At 34.5% G+C, this 25,269-nt stretch overlaps 3 protein-coding genes across 3 annotated transcripts; all 3 read right to left on the bottom strand.

Annotated features, from left to right (window-relative positions):
- Window positions 1-1,271: 1,271 nt before the first annotated feature.
- LOC129316179 (ribonucleoside-diphosphate reductase small chain) lies at window positions 1,272-2,635 on the bottom strand. Its single transcript, XM_054960483.1, has one exon. The coding sequence runs from the start codon at window positions 2,424-2,426 to the stop codon at window positions 1,437-1,439; it is 990 nt and encodes a 329-aa protein (XP_054816458.1). The 5' UTR covers window positions 2,427-2,635; the 3' UTR covers window positions 1,272-1,436.
- A 6,678-nt stretch (window positions 2,636-9,313) lies between these two features.
- Window positions 9,314-11,513, bottom strand: LOC129316189 (uncharacterized). Its single transcript, XM_054960491.1, has 4 exons — window positions 11,185-11,513; window positions 10,903-10,961; window positions 10,178-10,376; window positions 9,314-9,890 (listed from the first exon to the last, which is right to left on the bottom strand). Exons 1-4 carry the CDS (start codon window positions 11,311-11,313, stop codon window positions 9,522-9,524), a joined length of 756 nt encoding a protein of 251 aa, XP_054816466.1. The 5' UTR covers window positions 11,314-11,513; the 3' UTR covers window positions 9,314-9,521.
- A 5,703-nt stretch (window positions 11,514-17,216) lies between these two features.
- On the bottom strand, window positions 17,217-21,090 carry LOC129292663 (protein NUCLEAR FUSION DEFECTIVE 4). The gene is made up of 3 exons (XM_054930262.1): window positions 20,363-21,090; window positions 18,179-19,095; window positions 17,217-18,088 (listed from the first exon to the last, which is right to left on the bottom strand). Exons 1-3 carry the CDS (start codon window positions 20,699-20,701, stop codon window positions 17,569-17,571), a joined length of 1,776 nt encoding a protein of 591 aa, XP_054786237.1. The 5' UTR covers window positions 20,702-21,090; the 3' UTR covers window positions 17,217-17,568.
- Window positions 21,091-25,269: the final 4,179 nt, after the last annotated feature.

The raw sequence follows: 25,269 nt of genomic DNA, 5'->3' as shown, positions 1-25,269 counted from the left end.
TTATCTATTCACATTCAAACCATATATAAGGAGGGGCGTCCAAGTAGCAGAAAGTGTTTCCCTTTGTGTGAAGTAGGTGTGTTTGGTATATTTATCATTCAGAATAACTCAAATCTGATTGAAGCCAAAACTTGGGGATTGGTCCTGTCGATTCTTCTTTTGTCTTCTTTCATTGCTCAGCTTATCAACCAATGGTATACTATGCTAACATCATTATCAAGATTCTCACAGCCTCAGAAGAATTCTTTTAGGCATGGATTAAAATTTGCTGCCAAGGGAGCTATCCTGCCTTTCCTTCCCAAGCATCATTGGCGTAGATTGATATATACACCATTCCAACCGAATACAGGGCTACTTCCAGTAAATCCTCTACGTTCAGAAACAGAATTTGAAAGAAGAAATAGAACAAGATATAAGGATCCAACCAGTGCCATGACTGCTACTGTAGTCCCTGTGCTCAGTCCCGGTACACCAAGCCCCAATGTTGTTGAAACAAGATATCCAACTCCAGGGACAGATATTAATGAGCATATAGAAGTGGAAGGTAAATGGCTAAAAGGACACAAGGCTGGACCAAGAAATGAGCTAAAGATGTTAAGAGAGCTAGCAAAAGCCAGTTTCTCTGGGAATTCCCGAGTTGAAGAAGCCAGTACCAGCTACGCCTGGAAGAAATAGCCCTTTCCAGTAAGCTTCTTTGTGTATTTCACGGCAAACAAGCAGATCATGACTCTTTTTTTTTTTTTTTTGGAAAATTCAATTTCCAATTCTTCCATTATCTTTTGCATAGCTTCTCTTAGGTTAATTCTCAAATGACAGCCCTGATCCACTTTCTTCAGAAGCCAATTCAATTAAATGTATTTAATGCATCTGTATAATAACATTGAAATGTCCTATGCATCATCCACAGTTTCATTTGCTAAGAAAAAGTTCAATAAATGATTTTCTTAATGCAGGCAACAGAAATGTAACTCTGCAGCCAAAAACTTCAAGACACTTGGAAATGAGAAGGACGCAATCTTAAGAACACTTGAACGACCAACTAAACTTGAGTCTCAATAAGCATCGGACCGATTAAAGACATCTAACATATCTACTTCAGCGATGACACTTAGGTTGTGTTAAACGACATAGAATTGAAATCTTAACTAGCAAGCGAATAAGGCAACGAACAGTCAAGTCATCACTGCACTACAAACCTGGATAGGCGAGTAGAACACCATAAAGGAAGTGGTCAGCAGGAAAAAGTAATCCTAAAAACCAAAAAATTGAAATAATATGGTAATACAAAGTCTCTTTTTTTTTTTATCCATTTGTAGAGGTAACAAAAAAAATTAAGTGATAAAAGAAAAAAAGGAACAAAATTAAGATAGACATTAACTATTATTACAGGAAGGCTACAATATATATTAAGGCAGACGGGGTGAGTTTCGGAAAAGTCAAAAATCTTCATCCGTCGTGAACACATGGACGCCAGCATTGCCATTCAAACTGGACATGACAGAAGCTTTCTGATATTCTCCAACCCGTTTCTCGAAGAAATTAGTCTTGCCCTGCAACGAAATCAGCTCCATCCAATCAAACGGGTTCTGAACATTATATATCTTCCCGTATCCCAAAGCTCCCAGCAACCTGTCAGCTACAAACTCTATGTATTGGCTCATTAGATCTCCGTTCATCCCCACTAGAGCACACGGCAAAGCATCACACACGAACTCTCTCTCTATATCCACCGCGTCACGAACGATGCTCTTCACCCGCTCCTCGCTCAACTTCTTCCTCAGCAGCGAATACAGCAGGCAAGCAAAGTCGCAGTGAAGCCCTTCGTCTCGTGATATAAGCTCGTTCGAAAAGGTGAGACCGGGCATCAACCCGCGCTTCTTCAGCCAGAATATCGCGCAGAAGCTGCCCGAAAAGAAAATACCCTCCACGCAAGCGAAGGCAAGCAAGCGCTCCGCAAAGGATTCCGAACCATCGATCCAGCGAAGAGCCCACTCGGCCTTCTTGGCCACGCAAGGGACAGTCTCTATGGCGTGAAACAAACGGTTCTTCTCGTCAGAATCTTTAATATAGGTCTCCAACAACAGACTATACATCTCAGAGTGGATGTTCTCGATAGCAATCTGGAAGCCATAGAAGGCTCGGGCCTCGGAGACCTGAACCTCCTTCATGAATCGACCAGCTAAATTTTCGAGGACGATTCCATCGGAGGCAGCGAAGAAAGCTAGGACATGGGTAATGAAGTGCTTCTCGCCCTGAGTGAGAGATCCCCAATCGCGAAGGTCCTGAGAGAGATCGACCTCCTCAGCAGTCCAGAAAGAAGCTTCGGCCTTCTTGTACATCTCCCATATCTCAGGGTATTGTATGGGGAACATACAGAATCTATCAGAGTTTGGAGCGAGCAAAGGCTCTTCCGGAATCGCAGGCATATTGTATGACAGGTAAATCAAAATGGGAAGAAGATTGAATATGAGAGTGAAGAAGGAGAAGAATTGGAGGCACGATGGAAGAAGAAGAAGAAAGGGATATATAAAAGAGAGGGAAGAGCGGGAAGAGAAGGATTGAAAGATTAAGAGCGAGCGGGTGATTTGAAAATTGTGGGAGAAGCTTGCGGGAGACTGAACTTGGAGGGGTAATTTGGAGAATTCAGACGCAAATTCTGATGACAGAGGAGTTTTTTTTTTTGTTTTGGGAATTACAAGGCCACGGTAAGATGACGGAGGAGTTTGAATTGAATCGAATCCTTGAGCTCACTTTGCGGCTTCGTTTAAATGTTTTGGAAATTTTGGTGGGAAACGTTTGGGGCGCCTTCCGTTTTTGGTTTTCAGTTTTAAAATCAGCAGTCACTGTACTGTTAGTGTACCGTCTTACTAAAAATTAAAAACATGTCCCTTGCCATCTACACTACCAAATCTAAAACTATCTGTTAAATTAGGATACAAATAAAATAATCTGTTTTTATATATTTTAAAAAAGATATTTGCATGAATTTTAAAAATAAAATAAACCTCTTTATATTTTATAATATTTAAATAATTATGTTTAAAGAATATATTTGTGTAATATTTTAAATGAAATTAACATCTCTACATTTAAAATAAATATGAAATGTTATATCTTGTTTTTTTTAAAACCATTCCGAATTATCTTCTAATTTTTAAATTAAAATTTACATTAAATTGTAAAATTCAGAATGCAACATATTATTAATTATTATCCTTGAGTTATAAATTTGAAATGTTTTTGCTTTTTTAGCTGAAAAATAACAGCGAAACGGGTAAAATACTGTTCATTGGAAGCATTCGCCATAGTACACGTGGTGGCTCCATGAGGTGGCACAGACAGATAAAGTCCACATATGATATTTTGTGTTATGCATGAGCAGCACTCACTCGATGCGCGTGCAAGTCCTGCGCGGATGCCACGTATGATATAAAGTGGAAATCCAGTAATTTGCCCATTATTAAAATAACAAAATTACAAATGAAGAAATCCCGATTCTTGTATGAACATTTTAATCCAGTAATATGCCACGTATATTTTGGGAGCTTAAAAAAAAAAGGCAAAAAAGCTTCGTTGGCTTTGTTTTTAAATTCTAAAATCAATCGATTAAACACTACTATCACCAACTCTGAACACTCATTTTTAGCTTTAGTTCACATCGAACCCTACCCATTGATCATCAACTATCCTCATTGCTCGTTCTATCATTTGTCACTCTCCTGGGCTCCCGACTTTCTTTGTTTGAACTTTATCTCTCTCATCATGTTATAGAAATGTGGAACTTATCATGATCATGATGCATAACCCATGTTGTTCTCAGCTGTCCTCTCTCTCGTCATGAAGCAAAACTTGTCGTGAAGCAGAACTCATTGTAACATTGCTACTCTTTATCTCTCTCAATGAATCTCCTCGTCATCTAATCATTATTTTTCTTATTCATATGCCCCTTCATCATCAACATTTTTAATTCAAAATAAGTGATTTCTATATTATTTGTTGTTGTTAATTTGTCTATTGTTACTTAACATTTTTTATTGTTTTTGTCTATTGTTATTTTTTATTATTGTTAGACTTTTAAGTGATTATATTTCTATAATTATTATTATATTGGTATCTTATATTAGAAATTAATCTTGAATTTGGTTGAATGTTTTTATAATTAATATTTTTTATTTAAATTTTATTTATTTTAACTATAATCGGTTTGCCACTAATTTAACCCCTAGTTCAACCAGAGTTGAACCGATAATTTATAACACAGTGATTTGATCGATTCAATAACCGATATGATTTTAAGTATCTTGTATAATATTAATATTTTTAAAATTAGATTGATATTGAATTTAAAAGGCTAGTGGTTCATGAAATATTGACGCATGATTAGTGAAGGATTATTTCATGACATTCACAATGTGTTGCCGCACCCACACATATTTGTCTCGTTCTTGTTCTTTAGTGGGCACTCACATATATATGTATGTATGTGTGCATGTATGTATGTTTGTATGCTCACAAATCAACACCTGTCTTAATAAGTCGTGGCAAGTGGGAATGCATTACCAGCACAACTCAAAACGCTGAATTATATGGATTTTTCATTAATTCTTTTTGTTACAAGTATGATTTCAAAATCGATTTTAAATATAAAATCTGAATTTAAAAATAAAGCACATCACTGGCGAGCTATATATCTAGAAAAGTGGCGTCAAGCATGAGGAGCTATACAGTGTGGTGTTAATTATTTCTGGAATATTTTAATGTATAGTTAGTTTGGTACCACTTTTACAAATTGGATTCCCTTGTCTGCCCACCATTAAAAGCACTAAATGAGGCGACAATAAGGTAAAAAACAAATTTTTTGGTGAAGTTAAAAGTGAAGGGGTAATTATTTATACTTTTATAGCTATGTATAGGCTATAACTGTGTTTAAAAATAAAATAAACCTCTTTATATTTTATAATATTTAAATAATTATGTTTAAAGAATATAATTTGTGTAATATTTTAAATGAAATTAAAATAAATATGAAATGTTATATCTTGTTTTTTTTAAACCATTCAGAATTATCTTCTAATTTTTAAATTAAAATTTACATTAAATTGTAAAGTTCAGAATGCAACATATTATTAATTATTATCCTTGAGTTATAAATTTGAAATGTTTTTGCTTTTTTAGCTGAAAAATAACAGCAAAACGGGTAAAATACTGTTCATTCGAAGCATTCGCCATGGTACACGAGTCGTCATGTAGTACACGTGATGGCTCCATGAGGTGGCATGAACTCCACATGTGATATTTTGTGTTATGCATGAGCAGCACTCACTTGATGCGCGTGCAGGTCCTGCGCGGATGCCACGTATGATATGAAGTAGAAATCCAGTAATTTGCCCGTTATTAAAATAACAAAATTACAAATGACGGCAAAACAAATAGAATCTCCCGATTCTTGTATGAACATTTTAATCCAGTAATATGCCACGTATATTTTGGGAGCTTAAAAAAAAAAAAGCAAAAGGGCAAAAAAATTTTGTTGATTTTGTTTTTAAATTCTAAAATCAATCGATTAAAACCCACCACCATCAACTCTGAACACTCATCCTTAACCTTGGTTCAAATCAAACCCCACTCATGGATCATTGACTATCCTCACTATTCTTTCTATCGTTGTCACTCTCCTGAGCTCCTGGCTTTCTTAGTTCAAACTTTATCTCTATCGCCATGTTGTAGAAATGTAAAACTTATCATGATCGTGATGCATAACTTGTGTTATTCTCAGCTGTTCTCTCTCTTGTCGTGAAGCAAAACTTGTCATGATTGTAACATTATTATTTTTTATCTCTCTCAATGAATCTCCTCATCGTCTAATCATTATTTTTCTTATTCCTATGCCTCTTCATCATCTACATTTTTAATTCAAAATAAATGGTTTCTATATTATTTGTTGTTGTTAATTTGTCTATTGATACTTAGCATTTTTAATTGTCTTTGTCTATTGTTATTTTTTATTATTGTTAGACTTTTGAGTGGTTATATTTATATAATTATTATTATATTAGTATCTTGTATTAGAGATTAATCTTGAATTTGGTTGAGTGTTTTTATAATTAATATCTTTTTATTTAAATTTTATTATTTTAATCATAATTGATTTGCCAGCAATTTAACTCCTGGTTTAACCACGGTTAAACTATTAATCTGTAACACAATGATTTGACCGATTCAATGATCGGTTTGATTTTAAGTACCTTGCATGGTATTAATATTTTTAGAATTAGATTGGACATTGAATCAAAAAGGCTAGTGGCTCACGGTTTGTATCTTTCAATTAAATTTGACCAATAATCAAACAAATGACGTAATAATTAAACAAAAAAATTATATATGTATATAATAATCTAAACATAAGAAATAAATATAAAATTATTGCTTAACTTAAAAATGAAACTAAACATTTTAAATTTATCATAATTTAGCAAGCCACATAATGCAACATAACATTAAATAATTTAAAAACTAGTCATTTTCTAAAAAGATTGGTAAAATATTAAAAAAGAAAAATTGGTATTTTTTTGGAACAATCCTGTTTCTAAAAATCGGATCAAATTCCCAATCTGATCGCAAGTCTAAAGCGACCCAACCCCTAAACAATTTTTGCATGCTGATTGAACTAAAATCTAGATCGATTGATGGTTTGACCATCCAGTTCAGTCTAGTTTTTAATCATTGCATGTTATCAATAATTATACATTGTTTTTATATAATTGTCTGTTAAAAATTAATTTAAAATGCTAGTATTTAAGAGAATAAAAACAAAAGATATATATATATATACTCCCTCTATTAAAAAATGTAAGGTATTTTTTGAGGAGTTGAATGTTCAAAAATATAAGGCATTTTTAATTTTTTGAGGTATAGCCATTGCTTTTTTTTTTTTAAGTGCCTTTGTTGATGAATAACTTTATATTTATTATGAAATATTTAATAGAAACAAATATAAAAAATAAGATCAGTTTAAAAGTATGTAATTATTTTATTAGGGTGAGATTTAATTAAAAATAGCTTATATTTTTAAATAAAGAGAGTATGTGTGTGTGTGTGTAATATATTGGGTCAAGCTACACCTCAGCTTGGACGTCAGTATCCAAACCAACTTGATGAAATCGGGCTCGGCTCTTGTGAAATGTTCCTCTATTTTGATCTAGCCGGAAGCGAAGTGGGACTTCCCGAAACTAAACCAGTTTAGTGTATTCTTATTTTTTTTTGGGGGGGGGGGGGGGTGTTCTGAGGGGAAAGGAGTTATGTTTAGACAAAAAAGTAACAATGCCTCCAGCAGGAGGATAACTGTAAAAAACTAAACAAGAAAAGAAGTAAACAATGAAAAGCGTTAATTTATATTAGTACATCAGAGGATTCCTTCTGAGACCTTGAATGAGATGAGCAAAACGAAATTAATTAAAATAAATAATTGGGCTCCAAATCACTTGAATTAATCACTACTGCTACGGGATCATGAAACCAAAGTCGAAGCCGTTGTCTTTTAACGAGAATTCCAACAAACAAATTACCGTCCCCGACAACATCATTTTCTTCAATGATGAATCGGTCCTCGCCCCTGTTAATGATGACGTTTTCAGTTCGTGTTTGGATTCCCCTCTTAGAACGTCTTTCTTTCTTTCTTTTTTTGAATGATGTCCATTTCCCCAGCTGATCGGAGACTTGTGCAAGAGTTTTTCCACTCTCATGTGATTTAAAAAAAGAAAAAAATTTACCAAGGTGATCAGAGTTGGAACTTTTGCATTTTTTTCGCTAGACCACGGATTTTAGTAGTAGATTTGTTGCTAATGTCGATGAGTTTGTCAGCTGCAAAAGGCTATATATTTCCTCTTCGGATCAATGAAGATGGGTAAATGCCTGTCTATTTAGCCTTATTACATATGTTTGATTTTCAATTTAGGGCCTAACAAAAATTCATTTAAAAAATTCAACTATTTAACAAAAAACACTTTCCGAATATAGTTTAAATATACTTTTGAGAATTATCCAGACAGCATCCTTAAAGTAAAAATTATTGAATTTCTAGCTTAATGCTGGGGGCATTTAGAACTGGGAGATATAAGGTAATGTTAAGGTATTGCCGCTGGTTGACTGGTCAAGGTATTCTGTTCTTACTAACCCAATGTGTTGACTCCCGCTAACCCCACCCCCCAAAAAAAATACAACCTCCCTAAACTCACAAGTGAACTGGAATCCTATCAAAGAACCAAAATTTACGTGGTTCTTCTGCTTTGAATCAGATCTATGATTGCCAGCCATAGGCAAATTTATAAGGTGCGGTTGAGTAGAAGTTTGTCTGAGCCTATTAAACAGAGCAGGCGATTGAATTGTTGATTCATAATGAGCATTAGAGTAAGGCCATGTTTGGTAGGTTGGAATTGTAAAAATGAAAATAAAATTAGGATAAAAATCTGAATAAAGTGATGTTTGATAGATATGAATAATAATTTTCAAGAGTCTTGATTCCATGAAAATAGGCTGAATTAAATTCTTTGTTTAAAGCCATGAAATCAAGGGCAATTCCATAGAATTGTGACTTTTAAGACACTTTTACGCTCATAAAAATTTTAGAAAGACAATTTTACCCTAAAAACATATAACCCTAACCACACCCAAAATGACCATTAGACATGGCAGACCAAGCAAAGACGAGAGAGCAGTGGGAAGATTGACAATAAGAAGGATGACGGACGACGACCGATGCAATCTAAAAATTAAAATGTAAAAATTAATATTTTATTTATATACTAAACATATGAGGAAATTAAAATGTTTTTTTGTAAAATATTTTATTTATATATAATATCTATCATCTATATAATATTTCATTGACATATAAAATACATAAAGAAATTAAAATACAATTAAGCTTTTATTATGTTTTATTTTAATTTTTATATAAGGGTATTTTTGTCTTTTAAGTATAATTCTATTTTCATGTCTTACGTACCAAACAAAAGTAATGTACGAATTCCATCTAATTTTTCTGACATACCAAACATATTTTTATAATTCAATTCTATTTCAATTCTGATTTTAATTTCAATTTTAATTCCATCAAAAACTATTCAATCATACCAAACAAGGCCTAAGGGAACGCCTACTCCAGAGCTCTCGCGCCCAAAAACAAAAATTCAAGGTTTGGAACCTGATTTGGACCAACTGCACTAAGCAAAGAGGAAAGTAATTTCACCCATTTAATTAAAATTTTCCCTCCCTTCCCCTCCCCCCCATTATATTATTGTCAAATGAGCCTCCATTTTCCCATTCAAACAAGGTTAGGAAAAATTTCATTAAAATATTCCCTCCCTTCTTCCCCAACCAATGTGTTAAAGAGTTTAGACTGATTCTTCTTTTTCAGATCTCTCGGATTTGACGTAATCAGTTTCAACATTTGTTACAAAAGAAAGCCACGTGGATCCTAATAACAAGGATGAGTTAGTATGCAGACTGATCTGAAGGCTAGTTTACTGCTTTCTTCTAGGCGATGCAGAGTTTGATCCAACCTCACGCTGAACGGCTCTAGGGACAAATGTCAAACCACGAGTGTGCCGGCGACCAAAGCTGACAGATGATGGAGTTGAGTCCGAAGTACTCAATCTAGAGACTGCCGTTACAAGGCCATCCATGGTTGCATTATCCACTTCCATTGTTCTCGAATCATTCTCCTTTTGTGCAGTTTGTTTTCGTTGAACCTTCTGCCTTTGTTTCTTGGATGGCCTGGCCTTCTTTAAAAACTCAAATGAAGAGGGGAACTTATGCTTGTCAATGAGATGCTGATGCCTGCTCTTGTAGCTTTTAAACTTTATACCACAGCCTTCCACTAAGCATTCGTACTGTCAGACAAAGAAACAAGGCTCTTATTAATTTCTCAGCCTTCTGAATAAGGAAGAAAGCGTGTGGACGTAAAAATGATTGTATGATGAACTATAAACTTTCAAAACAGGTGTAAAGACTAAAACCCAGTTCATAAAGGGGGAAATAAGAAGAATAGTTGTGAAATCTCAATTCCATCAAGAATCCAATCTCAATTCTCTAACTAAGAATCAAAATGTAGAATAAAGTAAGTTTTAAAAGTAACCATTACGTGCTACAAATATGAATGAAAGTTGGAAATACTTGCCACATCATAGCCACGAGCAGCCTTTGCTTGAAAGAAAGAATCATGCACTTCAGACACATGTATGCTTAGCAAGCGAGATGTTGGGTAAACTCTAGAACACACTGAACAAGAAGCAGTATGTCGTGCATTATAATGATTCTCGAAGTCCTCCATGGAAGTCAAGCGTGCTTCACAACCAACAATGGGACAGAAGACTTTCCTGCACAAACAATAGAAAAAGAATCAGACACACATGGGCCAATTTTATTACCAGGCGTGGAAACCATCATACTGAAAAAGCAAATTCTTGAACAAACTACGGTCTTGAGTGTTATAAAAACATTTCCTCATGCTGTGTAGAACAACAGCTGAAGTATTAACAGTAACATGCATAAATCCACCATATAGCAGCCTCAAACACTCCAAATTCCAATAGCTTCCATCAAATGAAGAAGACATAAAGCAGTGCATTTGATTAACACACTTCAATCTCAGGCATCTACTATATCTCATAGCACGGGGGATTGTCAAATTCTTACTTCTTCCTTTCTGGCCCCAGGATTAACAATCATCAGAGACAGCAACTTAAAAGTATAAAAATACACAAGCCTAGATGGCCTAATCATAACCATACAGTGGAGCTTACGCTTTAAAAATATGGAAATGGTGAGTATCAAGAAGAAAAAGAATATCGATGCTTTACATTCTGCAATGCCAATAAGAACCAGAAAGACAACCAACATTACCTGTCTTCATCTTGCACTAAAAGCTGTTGCTTCTCTTCGGCAGTTAATTCCAAGGCAATCTTGAAATCAAACAAAAAGTTTCCACTTGAATTTTCAGTACAAGTGCTAGGATTAAAATGACAAAAAAGACCGAAAGAACATTGTACTAAACAAAAAGTTTCCAGAATGTCCATTACGAGGAGATGAAAAAAAAAACGATATTTTTCAAAACCGTTACTTCGAGTTTAGTGGCATAATATTCGGAAAACAGACATGGATAGAATGAAGAGAAGAAAAGAGAACCTGTTTAGCAAGAAGTTCCCGTTCGATGTTACCGGGAGCAAAGAAAGGAGATTCCTGGCCGAACCAGCGACGTATAGCTTTCCAGTACGGGAACCCTGATTCAAGTTTCTCCTCTACATCCATCGCCATGGTCGACTCCCCTTCTGCACTCGCTGAATCAACAGTAAAGCTGGGAAGGGTTACGATAAACCGAATCTGTCTAATTTTTTCAATTTAATTTTGGATGGAAGAGTTAGGGTATGTTTGGAGTTCGGGGAAAGGGCGGAGGAAAGGGGGGATTTTTTTTTTTCTCTCTCCCTTTTTTGGGCCAACCAAACTACGAAAGGGAGGATTTCATGAATGGAATATCACATGACCGATTTTCAATATATTTGATCACAAAAGTATGTTTAAGAGCTTTTGTTTTTTTTCCACGTTGGCCAAAAAACTATGTTTTCCTTTCTTTTTATCACAGTATTTCAAATAAAATCGTTTGGTATATAGTTGGGATAATTTTAGAATTAAGAAAGTAAATGAAAATAATTTGACTAAATCTCCCATAGGAGGGATGGGAGGAGAGGAGAGTAAAGTTGGCCCAACAGAGGAAAGAAAAAAAAAAGAACAGAGAGAAGAGCAAAAATTTCTCCCTGCATCCTTTTAATTAATCACAAGGCTAGGACTCGTTTAATCGAAAGAAAGTATTAGGATAAAAATAAAATAATAGAAAAAAAAAGGAGGAAATGTCAACTATGGACACGTTTTGTTACCTTTGTAGGTAATGAAAAGAAAAAAATAGTTGTTTTATTTTGTTTTGCTTTGTTCTTAGTAAAAGTATTTTTGTTTAAATGAAAAATGATATGATTAAAAGAAGAATAAATTACCTTACCAAAAAAAAAAACAGAAGAAGAATAAATATACTCCTTTCGTTTAAAAATATAAGGTACTTTTAACTGAATCTCACTCCTCAATAAATTAGTTACCTACTTTCAAACTAACCTTATCTTTTCATATTCACCTCTATTAAATACCTTACAACAAATATGAAGAGTTGATGCTTGAATGTGAGGAAGGGGAAGTAGCAGGATCTGTATTAAAGTCTTAATGAAGATCTTGACCTAGAATTGTAAGGGGACGACAAGTAAGGGATTCGCTACCTCTTTAAGAAGTAATTTTAGGGATTGGCGGTTGAATCTTGTGGTGTTATTTGAACCCAAAATCAGTGAAATTGTGGCTAAGGAAACAATTCAAATACTGGGATTTAAATATAGTTAGATTGCTAGAGCTCATGGTTTTATGAGTGGTATTTGGGCTCTTTGAAATCTTGATGGGTTGGGGCTGAGAGTAGTAAGGAAACATGATTAGTTTTTACATGTTTGCTTTAAAGATTCTTCTATGGAACGTTGGCTTTTCACTGCTGTATATGCAAACTCACATAAGGAGCACAGACATTGTTTGTGGCAGGAATTGAAGAGTTTAGGAGTTAGGATGACAGAGCCTTGGCTTTTGGCTGGGGATTTTGATGTCATTGCAACACCAAATGAACAGTGATGAGGGGCTAGAGTTAATGTTAGAAGCTATAATTTGTTCTGTGAATGGTTGAATGAATGTAGTCTTATTGATATCGATGCAAAGGGCCCATTGTTTACTTAGAAAGGCCCTAAATAGAGGGGGTATGATCATGTTTACAACAAATTGGATAAGGAATTATGTAATTTGGCTTGACAGGATGCTTTCCTTGATGCTATGATTAGAGTGGTTACTAGATTTCATTTGGATCATAATCCTTTGTTAGTTGACACTTCTCTATGTGAAAGGTATAAAGGTAGAAGACTTTTTCATTTTGAGGTAGCTTGATTGACACATGCTTATTTTTTAAGGAGTAAGTAGGGATAAATAATAGATGTCCCAGGTTCACTTACTAGACTTAAAAGGAATTTGTTGCAATGGAATAAGGAAGTTTTTGGCGCGATTGATGTCAAAATTAAGGAATTGAAAAGGCAGATTCAGGATTTGCAAAATATTTTGGGTTGGCGTGATGATGAGGGGTTGCAAGATCAAGAGGAATTACTGTAACAGCCCTCCTGGGTCACCACTGCCTCTCCAGGGTCTTTTCCCAGGCGCTGGACAACACACATGTCACCACATGATTGCCGGCTTTCCCACTGGTGGTACAGTGGTTATTCCTCACCCCACCCTCACGGGGGTCTTTTGGAACCTCCCCAGACTCGAACTTCCAACCTCTACCACCTTAACGAAGTTGAGGCGAAGTCTGTTGACTCAATGGTACCAGACTTCGCCTCAACTTCGTTAAGGTGGTAGAGGTTGGAGGTTCGAGTCTGGGGAGGTTCCAAAAGACCCCCGTGAGGGTGGGGTGAGGAATAACACTGTACCACCAATGGGAAAGCCGGCAATCATGTGGTGACATGTGTGTTGTCCAGCGCCTGGGAAAAGACCCTGGAGAGGCAGTGGTGACCCAGGAGGGCTGTTACAATTACTTTAACAGCAACTGGTTGAGGTTCTTCATCAAGAGGAAATTTTTTGGTTTCAAAAGTCAAAGGGTGCTCGGATAGAATATGGTGATAGAAACACCAAATTCTACCATACTAAAACAATGATTCAGGGTAGAAGAAACAAGGTTTTGTACGCTGAAGAATGAGGAGGGTGTATGGATTAATGAAGATAACGAGATTTTATAATTTGATCAAGACCTCTTTTCAGAAGCTTTTTATTGAGAATGTTTTATTCCGTGACTAGATTGTAACCAAGCATAGTTGGGGTATTGTTAACGATAATGTCTTAAAGAGGATTGGTAGACCTTTAGAAGGGGATGAGGTTAAAAATTCTATTACAGTAATGGGGCCTTTTAAAGCTCCTAGAAAGGATGGTTTTTTAATTATCTTCTATTAGTAGAATTGGGAGATTTTAGGAGCTGATGTTACTAACTTCATTAAGTTAATTTGGGATAATCCTGAAAGAGTATTTGAGATTAATAATACTCTGTTGGTGATTATTCTAAAAATAAACAATCCTGCAATGGTGTCTCATTCGAGACTAATTGCTTTATGCAATGTGCTTTATAAGGGTGTGACTAAGATTTTGGTGAATAGATTGAAGAGAATTATGAACAAGGTAGTATTACCTTTTCAGATCAACTTCATATCCAGACAAAGCATTCATGATAATACAATTATAGCAAAGGAGACGGCGTATATGATAAAGAGAATGCAAGGAAAGAAGGGGTTTATGGCTATTATAATAGATCTCGAGAAAGCATATAATTGTATGAATTGGGACTTCATTATTAAGGTTCCAAATGAAATTGGTATTCTAGATCAAATTGTGAGTATTATAAAATTTTGCCTCAGTACAGTGAAGACGGCTGTGTTGTGGAATGGTGAGGGAGGAGTGGTTTCAGCCTTCTAAAGGAGTGAGACTCCGACACCCTTTGTTACCATATCTTTTTGTTTTGGGCATGGAAAAGCTTATATGGTTTTAGATGCTATTAAAGAGGCTAAATGGAATCCTTTATGTGTTGAAAGAAGCAAAACTCTGATTTCTCACTTAATGTTTGTGGATGATCTGCTTCTTTTTTTTTAGGTTAATGTAAATCAATTGTTGAATGTCATTGATTGTCTTAAGATGTTTAGTAGTGTATCTGGTCAAGAAGTGAATAAAGAGAAGATGAGTATTTATTTTTCTAAGAACATTGCACATGATAAGCAAAAGGTACTATATGATACTTATAGGTTTCAATGCAAGAATTTGGATGATATTTAGGGGCTTTTATCACAAATGGTAGGGCCTCGCGTAATAAGTTTCAATTCTTGATTAATAAATTACAGAATAAACTCAATGGTTGGAATAAACAAAGTTTATCTCAAGCTGGGAGGTTGACTTTGGTCCAAGCTGTAACCTCTCATATGGTTGTTTTTACAATACAACACACTCACATACCTATAGGCATGTGCAATGAAATGGAAAGGCTGCAGCAAGATTTCATTTAGGGGTTAACAAAGGAAAGGCAAAGGGTGCATGCAGTTAGTTGGGAGGTGTTATGCTCACTAAAGAAGGTAGGAGGGTATAGGCTCAGAGATATTAAGGTAATAAATGTTGCATTGATTACAAGAGTTGGATTGAACATGCTTGTTAACCCTGAAAGTCTTTATTCTAAGGTATTTATTTCTTAATATAAACGTGATGTTGACTTATTTTGTAAATGTGTGGTTAAGAATTCAGATTTTGGATTTTAGAAATTTCTAGAATCAATTTGGAATTAGATGATGGATATGGTGGCATGGGATTGTAGAGATGGTAAAAAGACTAAATTTTGGTATGATGTTTGGCTTAGTGATGATCGAAATCTTTATGATTTTAGTTGTAATAAACTTGTTGGTAGACTACTGAATTGTACTGTTAGTGATATGGTGAATAGGAGCGAGGATTGGGAATTCATGTTTTTAAAGGATTATTTGAGTGAGAATGAAATGTTAAAGCTTAAGAAAGCTACTGTGAAGTTGTGGATGGATCTTCATTTAGGTAAGGTTGATTTTAATTTTTTTCAGTCTGAGTTTTAAAGACTGGTTTATTGTAAATTTGAGTAAGAATGATGAATGGAGTAGATTATTTGCTATAACTTATTGGTGGAAATGGCATTGGAGGAATAAAATATTGTTTGAGGATGGTTTCGAAGTGGTAGATAAATATAGCTATGTTATTAGAAAGTATGTTTGGGAATTGAAAAATCTAAATCTTGTTGGAAATTTTATGAGAAAAGTTATATGATCAAAGAGATTAAGTGGGATCCTCCAAACAGTGGCGGGTGAAATTGAATTTTGATGGAGCAACAAAAAGGGCATCAAAAAGAGCTAGGTGTGGTGGATTATTGAGGGATGAGTATGGACGTTGGCTAGGTGGTTTTGCTAAGAAGCTTGGCATTTGTTCTGCTATAAATGTTGAATTTTGGAGAATTTTGTAGGGTTTAAAGATGGCATTAGAGATGAGTATTATCAATTTGGTTGTTGAAGGTGATTCCTTAGTTTGTAATTAATAGGTTAGAGGGGCCTTGTATGAATTATTTAGAAAATTGCATATTGTTGATTGATTTAATTCTATAAGAGGCTTCTCATTTCAGAAATGTTAGGTTTATACATGTGTATAGGGAAGGTAATATATTTGCTAACTGGTTGGCAAATTATAGTTCTAGTTTGTCTTTTGATTTTGTTAGGTTGAATGAGCCACCTAATATATTACAGGATTTTTTGTACACTGATACCATGGGGGTCTCTTTCCCGTGTGAAATTTTGCTGAATAATAAGGGGGCTTTGCTCCTTTCATGACTAAAAAAAATTATTATTAATAAGGATACTTTAAAAAAAAGATAATGATCACACTTTAAAAGACTAAAAATACTTTATATTTTTTAACATCTAACTCCTCAAAAAATATCTTATATTTTTTAATGGAGAGAATATTTTATTATTACTAATGAAGAAATACACAGAAATAATTATTTTTATAAATTTTTGTATGCTTTTTAAAAAATTATTTGATCAATTATAACATTTTGTCCAATTAAAAAAATACCTCATTAATAAAAACAAAATATTTGAGATTATATATAATTATTTTTATTGTAAAAGAAAATTATATTCCACATTTGATTATTTTTCAATAGAAAAGGGTTTTTGTAATATCAAATGGGTAAGAGAGTAAAGACCTCTCATTCCAAGGGAAGTGGATGAAGAGGGAAGAAAAAACTTGTTTTTCCTTCTAATTCTACTTCTCTGATGTCAAATATGATAGACTTTTAAAAGAATCTCAGCATGACATTTGGAAAACAATAAATTAATAAAAGTCTTGAATCGGAACAATCCATCCGAAGTCCGAACCTTCTAGTCATTACTGCATTCGATTATGACTAGCTGGCAAAATTGTGTCCCAAAAATAAACAGTGCTGCCAAAAAGACCAGCGCGTCGCAGCCCGTGATTTCAAAGAAAACAAGATTGTGTACATTCCTAACTCCATTGGGGAAAAAAAAAAGGGACCAATAAACTTACGTTTTCTTCTGCATGAAAACAAAGCTTAATGAGAAGAAAATGAATGATCTTTTCAATCAATTGCCCGACAGCACGAGTAAATAATACACAACACGTTACTATTGACAAAACAATACTGGTGACTATATGACTATATGTGTAGCAGCTAGATCGCGGGAAATCCCCGTGCCAACCCACAGAAACCTTTCTGTTTCTTTCCCCGTGTTCCGTGTTTCACCCTCAGGAAAAATGCGTCCAATGTTGCCTCTGTACCTTAAACCTTTCTCGACGTAAATCCAGATACAATGCACTTCAAAGAGCACCAACGCCAAAAAAAAAAAAAAAACATATACTCCAAAACAAACTTGATTACACAACATTTCTAGCAGTAGATTTCCCATATAGGTTGGCGTAAACAACCTTAGTTCGGCGCACCAGAATCAAACTCAAGACTGCTGCCATAATACAGAGTCCAGCCATGAGCACACAAGTCATGAAAAAGCAAATGGAACCTTCACATTTCGGAGGCTCTGCGGCGTTAACCACGCGTGACAACAATGATCCTATGCTCTTCTGATGCTGATTTCCCTCATGAGCTTGTTTCTCTGCTTCATAGTCATAGATTCCACTGGCAATTAGACTCGAGAAAACCAGAGTTCCCGAAGGGTTTGCCAGGGTAAGGAAATTGTACAAAGCACCGAAGTTTCTGAGACCAAATAACTCAGAAACTGCAGCTGGAACAATTGACCAGTGGGCCCCATAACCAAGGCCAACCAGTAGTGTACTCACATACATTGCCCCAGGCCATCCCATTGCTATGAACACGTGCCCAAAAGCCATTGTCAGTTGAAACCCAGCCAATGCAACTGTCCTTGGAAAGGCGTAATCCCTGCTCAAAAACATTACATGAAACGAATCAGAAAATATGGTCTTAAATCATGGCAACTGTTTGTGTTATAACTATGACTAGCTCTTTCACCTCACTACAATCTCAGAGATGTAACCCCCTCCTACACGGCCAAGAAAGTTCCAGATACTTATCATGGACACGAATATGTGAGTATTGTCATATTTCAGAGACTGGCTTATCTGGCCCAGGTTGTCTATAATAGTCAGTCCTGATCCCGAACCCAGAAGGAGGGACATGAAAAGAAGCCAAAAATCTGCTTTAATCAAAGCTTGTGCTAAGGTGAAGTCCTCCCCTCTGCGAGGTCCTCTCCTCCTCTTGACTCTCACTGCCCCAACTGCAGCTGCTTGGACTAGTTTTGATTGTAGTTGTGCTATACGTTTCTTCCTTTCTGATGAAGGAAGTGAATCCACGTCATCAGGCTTCTCATCTTCCACCTCACTTAATATTACTTCAGAATTACCTCGTTCTAGTGTCTCAGTCTGAGGAAGGAGTGCTTCTTCTTCTGGAGCCTTTTGCTCTGAGAAAAAACTCATTGAAATGGGAATGAAAATTGGGGCGACGAGGATGACGAACAAGACTGCTGTAAAACTCCTAACAATGCTATGATTCAAGGTTACCAGATCTTGAACAAGCATGACCCCCATCAAATAAGCAGCCAATAAGAGGCAGACACTGTAAACAAAAGTGAAGCTTGTGTCATCTGAAGGTCTAATTTGCTTGTGACCTTTGACAGGTCTGATAATGAATATCAGACCTATTCCTACCAAAGAGGGACCAACTGCAACCATGAAGATCAGTGACGCATGATCAGGGTAATGGATCATAGCATATATTTGAGTTAAGATTGCACCACTCAGCCCAGCAAAGCCCTTGAGAATTCCAACCACAGGGCCTCTATTTTTTGGGAAATTTTGAACGCAGGACACCAGAGTAACTGTGTTGAAGTAGGTCTCCCCATTTGTTCCCACAAATATAAGAATGCACATCTGCATACTCATAATCATCAATTACAAGTCCCAGGCAGTTCGTCATGTAACAATTGAAAGATTACTCGTGATTAAAAAAAGATATGCTGATGTGGACACACCTACAAGGCTACAACATCTAAACGAATTTAAGTTGTAATCGATGCATCCTTAATTGGAACAAAGACATGTTGTAATTAAACTTGGATTGACAGTCTGAAGCGCTTTCCCTTCTATTTGATTTACCTATGAAACATAAATTAGGTAAAAAAACAAAAGCATTATTGGACATATAAATTGAACTGCTCAGGAAGCAGCAAGCTTTTGTGGCTCATTGGTAGGAGATAAGGACTTCACTTTCTAATCTTAGCCCGTTATCATGTCAAAAGCTGGCAAATGGGACAGACAAATTGAACAGAGTGAAACCTCACAGATTCTTGTATCACTCACCATGTAGCCTCTATGACATCAGATCACCATGTTTACAGTGAGAATTGTCAAGTTTTGGGTTTTGCCAAGTGTAGTTGCGCAACTCATCTTTCACGCTATTCTTTTGCCTTCATTAATTTTTGGCACGGGCAATGGGGAATAATACGGAAGACAAGGAGTGCATCAACTTGTTACACCCATCGTGGAAGAAACGAAAAGAATAAAAATGACACAACTTTTGCAAGCCCAAAGTTCAATGAATTTGGTTTCAGAGATAAGAGGCGTTAACGCTTCAACTTTTTGGGTGCGGCTGAAGGCCAGTTAATGTTTCAGCTCGAGTCCTTCCTTTTTACATGGAAGAAAGAACCATTTTTTCCCAGATATCAAATTCCCTGATTCATGGAGTTTTGTCCTGGAATAATTGGACTCTCCATAACAGCTAACTTGGTTCCTTGCTGCTGTCAGTAAACATTTATGCCATCCTTGGTTAATCCTAAAAGCAAGGTTTCGCCTCCATTAGAAAACTCGTTTGAAGCCAAAAACGAAGTCAACCAAAAAAAAAAAAAGGCTGAATCCACTGTCTTGATTGGCCCATTTCAAAATACGCTGGATTCCTCTCTAAGAGACATAATAGCTTTGGAACAAGTTTTAACTTTTAAGCTTAACAGGGAAGGAGTAGTGAACAAACGGGGGCAAGCAAGCAAGCAGACAAGGAATTTGAAGAACTATTTAAATTTTTCTGATGAAGGACAGCTTAAGACGAAAGAGAAAGAACCATCCAACGATTAAAAGTAACAGCAATTAACGGATAAACACAGAAGAGTGCAAAAATCAAAGGAAAGGGAAAGGAAAAACTCACAGCCCACAAAGGCAAAGCGGGAGCTCGGCCAGTGACGATCAACCAAACCCAGCCATATCCAACAAAGTTCAACGAGACACCAACAAGCAAAGCACCCCAGGGAGGCAAAATCTCGCACAAGATCCCAGTGACGAAGCCGACGCAATCGCCAAGGTCTTTGGCCACACCCAGCCTAGCAAGCTGCCTCTGATTGTAGTTCAAGGAGCTCTTAATCACAGGCGATATGCTACCAAACAGATACCCAACACCGGCCCATGACTGCAGCCACATTGCAGCCACAAACACAAGCCATCTGTTCTTGTAGAAGGATGCAAACCTCTCAGCCAAGAATCCACCCATCACTGAACACCAAACCAGCGTTTGACCTTCCAAAAAATTAGATCTCTGTGTTCTCTTCCCGGAGAATCAAATTGGAAGCCAAGAAGGGGACGAGGAGAGAGCGCAATAAATAAAATCAAAATCATGCAGCGACAAAAGAAGAGGGGTGGGCCACCGGGGAAGGTGAGAACGGTGACAGATAACGGAGTTCGCGAGGGTCTTTGCAGAATATCAAGTATGAACAGGATAATCATCCTACATATCTCGGGGGTTTTGATATGTTCTTAAAACAAGAACAAATGACACGCACAAAACAAGAACAAACGAGGTATTCATATTATTGCTACAGTTAATGTTGGATCATGTACTAGAGATCTTACAGCTAGGGCGGCGCTGACGACAGTTGCGGATGGCATTGTGGCATGACTGGGTGAGTTGGTGTCTTTTTTTTTTTTTTTTTTTTTTGGGGGAGGGGGGGCCATGGATGTGGTGTCTTGTTGATGCTATTGCTTCTGTTGTTTTTTTTTTAGGTGCCAGCTTTCGAGCCTGTGATTTGAAGCTTTCAACCTGTTTTTTCTTATTGTTTTTACGTCACTTGCAAATGCACTTCTAAGCACTCAATCCAACGTGTTAGGAAATCGTTTATTTTAATTAAATTTAATTAATTTTGATAGAAAAAGACTATAATTTTTTTAAAAAAATCATATTAACAAAAAGGATGATTCCCTAACGAACTAAGATTCAAATGGCTAATGCATTTATGAGCAATAAAAAATTCCTATGAATGCATGAGTGATACAATTCATTTTTTGTTATGACATATTGATTTGTGTAAATTTATGGGTCAAAGGATAAGCGTATACTATAAAATAAAAATCACAAACTTCACGCTACCCTGTGTTATTCACGAGTTTTAAGAACACAACACTTGACATGGCCTAGAATGGACGGCAAAAGCTTTCATATTTACAAAAAGTCAAAAATGCACAGTTAGGGAATGCTTGTTGACAAAAAAAAAAGGGAAGAAGAAAGGAAACATTTGTTTGATCGCTGTGTTTGAACGGTCGAGAAAATTGTTTGTTTGAATTAAACATCACAGTCTAAGGATATCATCAGACTTTTTTTTTTTTGGGACAATAAGGATATAATTAGATTAATTGCACACTTTAGGTGACGAGCTAATTAATCACCAATAAAGACTTGTCAAGCTTCAATCCATAAAAGATTGGATCTTAAATAATGAATCAGGTGAAACAACATCAATAAAGGTCCACGAGATGATGTATAGAATATAATAGAAATTCGCCAACATAAATCCAACTAGTCTCTGGTCTCTGCGGATCTCTCGCCAAAATCACAACCTAATACTACAACAATTAAGAATATATGGCAGGACGCAATTTAATTATGGATGCATTAATACAAAATTTAATTCATTAAAAATATATATTTCGAATCAATTAAAATTGACGAGGGCAGTAGAGATTTTCATTACTTTAATAAGTGATTGAGAATTTAATCATAATCATTGTGTATGTAGGCCTGTCATTTATTTTTAATATTTTGGGAGAGATCCCTTTGTTAATCAAAAAAAGAAAATTTTAATTGATAAATTTAAATTAATAAATATTTTAAGGATAATTTTTTAATCAATTAACTCAAACAAGTGATAGCACTGTTTTTGATCAATAAACTGGACCATCCCAGACTCTGCCTTGTATATTTATTTTTCTATTATCCTTTTGTTGTTTATTTTTGGTCGGTTTAGTTCCCTTTCAGGTCAACTTTAATAAAGTTAATTTAATTAATAATATTTAGAAAGTGGGGCTGCTCTGAGGCTAGCTTTACTTGAGAGCTGAGACTAAATCACTATATGAACAGCCATCGGTCACATGACAAACGTGGATTGAGATGTCCTTTTCTGAGCTCATTTACAAAGCAAGTTTTAAAAAATTTATTTAATTTTATTTATAAATTACAGTATAATTTTTTAAATAATATTTAAAAAAATATTTTTAAAATTAATTTTAATATGAAAGTAAAAGTAACATGATATTATTTTTTAAATTTATTATATAAAAATATATTTAAAATTTTGCTTTTTTATTTTTTTGTATTGAAATTATTAATGAGATTGATAAAATAAAATTATAAAAAGCATATGGAAGCATGCAGTAATTATAGATAAAAATGATGAGTTACGACTTGTGAGCATGTTAGCACTGGGCAGGATGCTTCCTTCAGAAAAAAAGAGCAGCATGCTTCCTGCAACAATTTTTTTTTTTTTTTCGCCTGACTTCCTGCAACAATTTGGACGCTGTGGATGGTGCCTTTTTTTTTTCTTTTTCTTTTTTTACCTTAAATGGATGGTGCCTTTAAAACCAAAGGAAAAAGAAACCACACTTGCAGTGACCGACCTAGACAAAATTTTTAATTGGGGCAATGTTTCTTCCAAGCATCAATGTTAATAGTTTCTCAAGGAAATATAATTTAAAAATATATATATTTAATTTGTATCATAAATTTATCTTTATAATAAATAAAAGATACTTTTTCTATTAAAAAATATAAAGTATTTTTAATCAAATTTTTCCCCCATAAAATAGTTTTTTATTTTTAAATTAACATCATCTTTTTATATTTATCCTTATTTAATAGATTATTTTATTTTAAAATAAATATAAAGTGATTTACTATTTATCATGAACACTTTTGAAAAAAGTACAATAATTACACTTTAAAATACTAAAAAATACTTTATATTTTTAAACATCAGACCCCTCAAAAAAATTTTATATTTTTTAACAGATAGAGTAAATATTATTTTTAAATAGGTTAAAGTGTACATTTAGTTCTCTAACTATATATAAGGATTCATTTTGGTCCATTACCTTTATAAGGTATTTTTTTTAACCTTTTAACTCTAATACTATTAGTTTGAAATTATTATTTTTTATCCTAATTATTATTGTTTTGAAAAATTAAATTTAATATGTTAATATTTAAGAATATCTTGTCGATAATTTAAAATTTCTATGTAAATTTTTTTGTTGGTGAAACAAATAGTATTAAAGTTAAAGAGCTATAAAGACATTTTATAAAAATAAAGGCCAAAATGAAATTTAATATAAAATTAAAGTATTAAAGGTAAGCTTTACCCTTTTATATATATATATGTGTGTGTGTGTGTGTGTGTGTGTGTGTGTGTGTGTGTGTGTGTGTGTTTGTTTGTTTAATTTTAAAGAGGGTGTGGGTTAATAAATTTTTTGTAAGGGGAAATTGCAATTTTAAAGGAGGCAGGTGCAATTTTTTTTATAAATAAAAGTTTATATGAGTTGGGTTTAGAGATTTGTCAGAGTTAAAGCATGCTTTTAGATTTAAAGAGCGCTAATAGATCGTCCATGTATAAGATTATTACATTTGAACCTGTGATTTATAAATTATAAATTAAATTTTTACCAACTAAGTTTACTAATGGTACAAGGACAATTTTAATATGAAGGTAAATAAAATTAGTGCTTATTTAATGGCGACAATTGTCCCCACTATTATCAACAGGGTAATGTTCGCACAACTTTAGCTATATGATTTTTAGACATTGACGACGGATCTATGGATTTGAACATGTTGTGAGTAAATTACTTTGATTTTTAAAAAATAGGATTAAATAATACTTTCTTTGTTAAAAAATATAAGATATTTTTTGAGATGTTAGATGTTTAAAAATGTAAGGCATTTTTTACTCTTTCAAAGTATAATTATTGTCTTTTTTTAAAAATATTCCTATTAAATAAATTACTTTATATTTATTTTAGAGTAAAACACTCTATTAAATAGGGGTTAATATAAAAAGATATAGTTAATTTGAAGATAAATAACTACTTTATCGAATGTAAGATTTAATTAAAAATACCTTATATTTTTAAATGGAGGAAGTACAAGATATTTAAAAAATAAACAAGAACTTGCCATTTCATTGCTCCTTTTAGTACACTTTTGGGGTAACTTAGCATCCCAAAATATAAAATATTTTGACAAAAGAAATTTTATTAATTATACTTTTTAAATGTTACTCTTTTCATTATGTTCTTTTTTAATATTCTTTTATAAATGTGGTATTAAATTAATGACATTTTGGAAGTTTGTATTTTAATTTAAAAAAGGTTGTAAATTGTATTTAATAAAATTTATTGATATGCGTAATTTTATCTAAGAACGTCCTATAATTTAGGAGAGGTGGGGAATTAAAAATACGTAACATCCTAGGAAACTAATCAGGAATAAGTTAAATAAAAGAGAGTAATTAAGTTAATTATGAGATGTGTGGCTAAAGAGGTCTAATAAACGTGTTTGGTTGTGATTTCAACCTTAAATACTAGTTCGAGGTAGAGACAGGCCACCCGGACATTAAAAGGTAAGAAAATTTAAAGTGGGAACCTCTATACTACATGTCGTGATGTGTAATATGTCCGCTGCACGCACATAAAGGCAAGCAATGGAGGACAAACTTCTCTACACCATGTATCGTGGTGTGTGGTTAAAGTCTTGCATAAGCGGCTTCATGTCTATATGAAAAATCACAGGAAAGG

This window comes from Prosopis cineraria, unplaced genomic scaffold (genome assembly GCF_029017545.1).
Source record: "Prosopis cineraria cultivar Desert tree isolate PC_DT_omini unplaced genomic scaffold, ASM2901754v1 PC1, whole genome shotgun sequence".
NCBI lineage: Eukaryota > Viridiplantae > Streptophyta > Magnoliopsida > Fabales > Fabaceae > Prosopis > Prosopis cineraria.
This window is presented reverse-complemented; position numbering and strand designations above follow the sequence as displayed.